The sequence below is a fragment of the Lupinus angustifolius genome, chromosome LG08 (genome assembly GCF_001865875.1).
Source record: "Lupinus angustifolius cultivar Tanjil chromosome LG08, LupAngTanjil_v1.0, whole genome shotgun sequence".
NCBI lineage: Eukaryota > Viridiplantae > Streptophyta > Magnoliopsida > Fabales > Fabaceae > Lupinus > Lupinus angustifolius.
Genome location: NC_032016.1, coordinates 19,269,334 through 19,277,158, shown reverse-complemented (window position 1 = coordinate 19,277,158; position 7,825 = coordinate 19,269,334). Strand labels below are relative to the sequence as shown.

At 33.4% G+C, this 7,825-nt stretch overlaps 1 protein-coding gene across 1 annotated transcript; it reads right to left on the bottom strand.

Moving 5' to 3' along the window:
• On the bottom strand, window positions 5,978-7,297 carry LOC109353966 (aspartic proteinase CDR1-like). The gene has a single exon (XM_019596318.1). It carries the CDS (start codon window positions 7,295-7,297, stop codon window positions 6,017-6,019), a length of 1,281 nt encoding a protein of 426 aa, XP_019451863.1. The 3' UTR covers window positions 5,978-6,016.

Here is a 7,825-nt window from a genome sequence, read left to right as displayed (position 1 = left end):
GCATGAAGGTGTCAAACCGCTGATACCACTGTCTAAGAGATTGTTTTAAGCCATATAAGGATTTTTTCAGCAAGCAAACATGATCTTCCTTCCCTTGAACTTCAAATCCTTCAGGTTGTTTCATATAGATTTGTTCCTCCAACTCACCATGCAAGAATGCTGTTTTGACATCTAGTTGCTCAAGTTCCATATCAAATTGAGCTACAATGGCAAGTAGGATGCGAATAGAGCTATGTTTTACCACAGGGGAGAAAACTTCATTGAAATCAATTCCTTCTCTTTGTGTAAAACCTTTGGCCACTAATCGCGCTTTGAATCTTGCATCTTCAACTCCAGGAATTCCTTCCTTCTTCTTGAAGACCCATTTGCATCCAACAACCTTTTGAGACTTTGGTCGTTTCTCAAGAACCCAAGTATGATTCTTATGAAGAGACTCAATTTCCTCTCTCATGGCAGAAATCCATTTGGAAGCTTCTTTATTGTTGATAGCTTCTTCATATAATTTTGGCTCACAATTGCTGATATCATCAGCAACATTTAGAGCATAAGACACCAGATGAGCATAACCATATTTCTCAAGAGGTTTTATATGTCTACTTTGCTTATCCCTAGCCAACTAATAATGTTGCAATTGGGATACATCACTAAAAGTAGATGCATCATGGACTCCTTTTTCTTGATCAAATGTATTTTCCTTTGTTGGCTCCACCTCAAACTGCACCTTCTCCGAGATACTAGGGTCTTTGTTTTCACTTGAAAACTCTTTATGAGGTTTTAGCATTTCAGTTTCATTAAAAGTAACATCCCTACTGATAATACATTTTCTTTTCTCTGGCCACCACAACTTATATCCTTTTACACCATCAGGATATCCAAGAAAAATGCATTTCAATGCTCTTGCATCAAGTTTTCCTTCTTTGTTATGAGCATATGCAGGGCAACCAAATATCCTCAAATTATCATAATTTGCAGGAACACCCGACCACATCTCTTCTGGAGTTTTAAAGTCAATAGCCGTTGATGGACATCTGTTGATCAAGTAACAAGTTGTATTGACAGCTTCCGCCCAGAATTGTTTTGGCAATCTAGCATTTGACAACATATACCTTGTCCTTTCAAGTAAGGTTATGTTCATCCGTTCTGCAAGTCCATTTTGTTGAGGAGTGTGTCTCACAGTATAATGTCTGACAATACCATGATCCATGTAAAAGTTTCCGAATTCTCTGCTAAAAAACACCACAAGTCAGAATGTACATAATCCAACGTGCCTTTTGTTCGATGAACTGCATTGTTGAATTTTATTCGACATTGCTTCCCAAAAATGCAATGTTCACAGAAGTCTACCTTCCCGACTTGTTGACCACATAGCAATCCTTGCTTGGCCAACTCGGCTAGACCTCTTTCACTGACATGACCCATTCTTAGATGCCATAGTTTGGTGGCATCATAATCACTTGTTGATGAGACAGCAGCAACACCCGTGATTGTGTTTCCTTGTAGCATGTAGAGACTATTCTTTTTCTTTCCTTTCATTACAACCATAGCGCCTTTATATATTCTTATAGTTCCACCTTGACCTTTGTAGCTTTAACCTGTTGAATCTAGTGTTCCCAAGGAAATCAGATTTTTCTTCAATTCTGGAACATGCCTTACCTTTGTCAACGTCCTTACGATTCTATCGAACATCTTGATTCTAATTGTGCCGATGCCAATGACCTTGTAGGGAACATTATTTCCCAAAAGGACCATGCCCCCATATAAGGGTTGGTAAGTTGAAAACCAATCCTTAATGGGTCACATGTGATATGAGCATCCAGAATCAAGTACCCAATTATCTTTTGAATCGTGCTCTGAGACTATTAGTGCATTTGCACTATCATAGTCATTTGATACAACTGCATCTCCATATTCATAAATCTTTTCCTTGCCTTTGCGCTCTGGACAATTCTTTCTTATATGTCCTTCCTTGTGACAATGAAGGCATTTATACTTTATCGCTTTAGACTTTGACCTAGATTTCCCTCTTTCACCAAATTGAATTCGCCTATTTGTTCTTCCTCTGGCAAAAAGACTATCACTTGAGCCTTCAGATCTCGAATCTGATACTCTTTTCTTCAGTTCTTTTGAGTGCAACGCCACCTTTACTTCGTCTAAGGTCATATCTTCTCGACCATACATCATGGTGTCGATGAAGTGCTCATAAGAACTTGGAAGGGAACATAGTAGAAGAATTGCTTGGTCTTCATCTTCAATTTTAACATCAATATCCTTTAGATCAAGAATAATTTTATTAAATTCATCCAGATGATCTTTTATGGGCTTTCCTTCCTGCATTTGACGAGTATATATTCTTTTCTTCAAATACAACTTGTTAGTGAGTGACTTCATCGTGTACAGGCTTTCCAGCTTCAACCATAATGAAGCAGTTGTAGTTTCATCTGACACTTCTCGTACAACAAAATTGCACTATGTGCTTTTTCCAGGTTTCCATCCTTCTCGTCCTCGGTCAGACTCTGTGGTAACTTGTTTCTACCTTCCAAGGCTTTTCCCAAGCCCTATGAACTAGTAGAGCTTTCATCTTCAATCGCCATAAGTTGAAATCATTTTCTCCATTAAATTTCTCCAAATCAAATTTAGTACTCGCCATGATAACCGTATACCGGAATAATATCATAGCCCATGAGCGTACACCAGGAAAGCTCCTAGGAAAGACAAGTGTGTCTTAACAGACACGCTTAAATACCAGGTCTTTCCTACGACAGAACTTTCCTAGACATGCACTTTCACACTATTATACCTTTCCAGTAACAAGAACAATTCTTTTCTGGTATGTAAGATCACACAATGCTGCAAACACAAAGCATACTAAGAATTTTATTTTAGATCGTACAGCTTAGCATGGAAGAGCTCTACGAGCTCTGATACGAGTTTGTTGTAGCGGAAGACACATGGAGAAATTTAAATAGAGAAAATGATACCGAGAAATTAACGTGGTTCAACTATTTGCCTATGTCCACGGTTGAAGAGCAACAATGATATTATCACTATGATAAAAGAGAATTACAAGTTCACTCAAGTGTTTCACTCACTTCCCAAAACTCAAGTACACCCAATATCACTCTCTGTCAAGTATATCTTAAACACTAAAATATTCCTCACAATATTAGAACAAGAGAAGAAGAGAGAATATGCACTAAAGCAAGAATATTGGTGTGTCTTACAATGGCTTGGAACATTCCTATTTATAGCCAAAGCCTTGAGGATTGTATGGCCAAAAACAAAGATGTTTCACCACAACCTCTTCTTCTCATTGGGTACAAAAAAGGTTCTACTATAGCCACTCATTTTACTTGACCACATTATTCTCTTTTTCTTTTAAGCCAATATTTAATAGAAACAAAATAAATAAATTGTGTTCTTAAAACATATAAATTGTATGTCTTTGAGTTGAGACAATTCCCCAACTTTGGTCCCACTTTTTAACTTGGCTTCTCATTCTCACTCGTGCTCTACTTAATGAAACATAACTCTTTTCACTCTATCACTCCATTTTTTGGGGTCAATTCTCTAACATTGATCTACCATTGAGAGTTGATACTATCATTGTCATTCAAGAGTCATTCTTTAGAACAAAAATATGTTGTCTCAAATCCCCTTAATCAAGGTTTTGGTTTTGAGTCTTGTGGATGAAAAAAATATCCTTTTTGAATGTTAACTTCACGTACCTGTGGATGTTTCTGGTTCAAACAAGATTGTCTCTAGTACAAGGATACATGTGATAAACTAAAAAAAATCCTGACCTAAACTATATTACTTGTTAATGAAAATATATGATGTTAATTAAAAACTTTAAATATTTGTTATTATTGTTTGTTTTATTATTATGGAACAAAATATGATTTTGAATAAGGTTTGAGATAACATATCATGTTTGCTTCTTCCACCTTGTATGGGAACTTCCCCTTATTAAAATAACCTAATATTACTTCTGAAGCAGTTAACATCTACCCAAACTATCATTTCTTTCAAACTAAATCTATCATTAATTTTATATATTTTATTATTTGAATTTAGTGTTAATCTAATAATCTATAATATCAAATTTATTGAACCAATCAACAAAGTAAATAGTACTAATAAAAGCATAAAAAATAGCATTGTATTGTCCGATTCATGAGGATAGAAAGAACAAGCCGTCTTTTTAGTACAAAAAAGAGGAATATAAAAAAAAGACGTATTATGCTTTTCACATTTCGATTAATTCATGTGGATCTAGCTTTGTCCGAAAAAAATAAGTCCTTTCAAGAAGTGTAGTCGAAAGGCACGACTATTACACAATACACATGTAGGAAAAAGTGGAGTGACAATGGATTTTGTGAGAAAAATAGGTTGCATTTTTTATTTTGGAAAAAATAAAACTAACTACCCATATCAAAACATGCCAAGTTTGTGGTATTAAACTATTAATGTTATATTTGTAAGTATTAAATTTCTCCATAAAAAAAGCGTTATACATAATAATGTATGTATAAGGGAAAAATGATCTGATAATAACGTGTGTGTAAGGAAAGAATTGATAATAATGTCTTGATTAAATATAATTAACAACTATGAAGTTAAATATCTACTTTTTTTAGAAATGGAAAAATAAATGGGTATAGTAGACAATATTGCAATTTAATATAAAAAAGATGTTGGTATAGTAATAATATAATATCTTACTATATATATCTAGAAATTATATTGGCAAAATGTGAAAGTTTTTTATCTTGAATATACTTAGTTTTTTTATACAATGAATATACTTAGTACCTACCAAATATTACCACCCTTCAAAAACATACATGGAAATCAGCACCATGATTGAAACAAATTAAAACAGAAGGCATGAAAAAATGCGACTTTTCTTTGCTAGCAAATTGTTCAATAATATTTATTACCAATCCAATGACACTTATGTGTAAATTATAAGTGTTTATTTAGCAGCTGCTTCTTCTATATATGTAAGTAATGGCTTCATTAAAGCTTAGCTTAAACCATTTTCCTGAAGTACAATATCATTGAAAGAACGAAATTTTGTAGATGTAGGTATTGTGCTGAAAACTTCTCTAAGGAATAAGAACACAACCCTCTGAAATAATTATAATAAGTTTGTGTAAACATAGAATATGACTATAAGCAATTATTTATTATAAAATTTAGAATCTTTAATGTGATTGTAATCGATGGTATCTATATATGCATACTGATCATTAGAATAACCATATATTAAACCAAAAATAATAAATCAATAATTTCAACTTTTAAAATATATCTGTTAGTTATTGTTATTAACTATTCTTGAATCCATACTTCATGTCATGATTCTTATCGTTATAACTATATAATTGACTACATGAATACCTTCTAATTTCTTAGTTAAAAAATCCTCAACTTCTATTTTCTAGGTTCAGAAAATGCAGATTTTTTAAAAGGAGAACTTATGATATGTTAAAGATTTTGTGATGATATTTATATGTAAGGATGACCTTTGGCATAAAGAATATAAAATATTACCCGTAATTTTTATGAAATATAAGAAAGCAAACTTCTCTTACACAAAAAGGAAGCAAATATCATGTACCCGATGTTCGACCGAAAACATGATCTTTAGTTAAACATATGCTGGTATGCAACTTGAACAATTCGGTGTGAAAGGTTTCTTATATTTCAACTATTGGAAAGTTCTTTTAATTTGTTACCAAGGTATGAAAAGAATGAAGAGTTACAAGTGAGATACTACGTCTTGAAACCTTAAAGTATGAGAATTCCATGAGTTTTTTCCAGTTATAAACTCTTTCATTTTTTTCTCTCATATATAATGTGAGACTTCACACTTAATAAACATAACAAATATCAAATAAAACTTATAACATTCAACTATAAAACATTGCCCAATAAAATGTAAACTTTTATTTATAATTTACTCAATTGAGCTTAGAATAGTAGTAAACAATCATAGCATCAGTAGTAGAAATCACTGTTTGCTGCAATCAGTGGGCTTAAAGGTGAGAAGTTGGTTTTTAACATCATAGCCAATCAAAAAGTTTTGTTGTGCCAAATTCCCAAAGATGGAAATTATTGACGGAATGAAAGAAAAACATGTAACACCCTCACTAATTTCAATAAATGTGTTGAGAGCAGTCAACTTCACATCTGCACCATCAAAATTTGCTGTGATTATTGGAATATCCAAATTTTTACTTGTTTTGTAGCAAAGGCTCAATGTTCCTGAAGGGTCTTCAATGGGCTCTGATGGAATTGCAGATGCTACTGCTGATTCCAACTTAGAGTAGACGTCAGGTGGTAAAAGAGTCAATGTCGTTCCCGAGTCAATTATGATGTTACCATCCGAGGAACTTTCAAATTCTATTTTGGTGTCTCCCACAGTAAAACTTAACAAGTTTAGTCTGTAGAAATCAGCATCTGGGACTATTGGAGTTGAGACGCTACCTTTACTAGAAAAGGCATTTTTATCATCTCCAAAGATGAGTTTGCTTGAGAACTTAGAGTTTGTAAATAATGGCAACAAACAGTATGAGAATTTGCCTTTTATTGAAGAACCGAGTTGAGTTATAAGTGAAGCGGGTCCATTTCCAATACCAACTATACCGGAGCCATCACCTTGAAAAACCAAGGTGTTACTATGTCCACATCCGATCACAGTGTTACGTAATTGGATTGAAGAGCCGTTAGTGGAACTTAAAGTAAAAGTATCCAAACTTAGATCTCCCTGTGATGTTGAATTATCCCCATATCGGATAATATATTGACAACTTTTACGACGATCTGAAGAGCAAGAAGTATCTCTCGTCAATTCGCATATATTAGATATGCAAGGAAGGAATTTATATGTCTTGGACTTTGAGGGGTTAAATATTGGAAAGGTTTGTTTGTAACATGGGTGACAAGGTTGGCATTGCAACCAAATAACGTTACTTCCTGTGTCAACAATACCTAAGGTTTTCACGGGTGGGGTTCCTATTGAGTAACTCATTAGGTATTCACCTTGATTAGGAAATACATCAGACTCAATACTGTTCGGCGATAAAGAACTTTGTTTCAAATAATTAGGACGGTTTATGGAACGACGAATAGCATTGGCAACTCGTTGGAAATGAGTTTCACTATAAAGATAAAATGGTGATGTTGAAGATTCACGATGAATGAGTTCAACACCAAAGCCTAGAGCCTCAATAAGAGAAATACCACTAAGGCAAAGAAAAACAAAAACAACAGCTGAATACAATTTTTCCATGACTAATATGAAACTCTAATACCTTATTATAATATTCAATGGCTTTTTATATGACTTATGGAGGAGAGTGTTAGTAAAATTGTGCAACTCAAATATGGAAAATGTAAATATATGAGTTGATCTTATGCATTAATTGGTTTAATTTCCTCACGTTTGCATTGTGGATAGATATTAAAGGAAATAAAAGACATGAGAATCTACATTAAGGACAGTTAAATATGGAAATTGTAACAAATGGGATACTATCCTTATAGTCAAAGATAGCATTAATGTCATAATCTATCTATCTATTTACTATTTAAAAAACAAAAACTTGCCTCACGTACTTGTGTCATCACCTCTTTGAATTATCACATGTCACACTCACAATAAAAGTTTTCTCACTCAAAGAATTCTACTACCTCCAATACAGTCCACCACACCATAACATTTGTTATTATCTCTTGATACATTTATATATTATTTATTCTTCTTCTTTATTCCATATTTTTCTCTCTCATTTTATTACTAATTAGAGAACTTCATCTC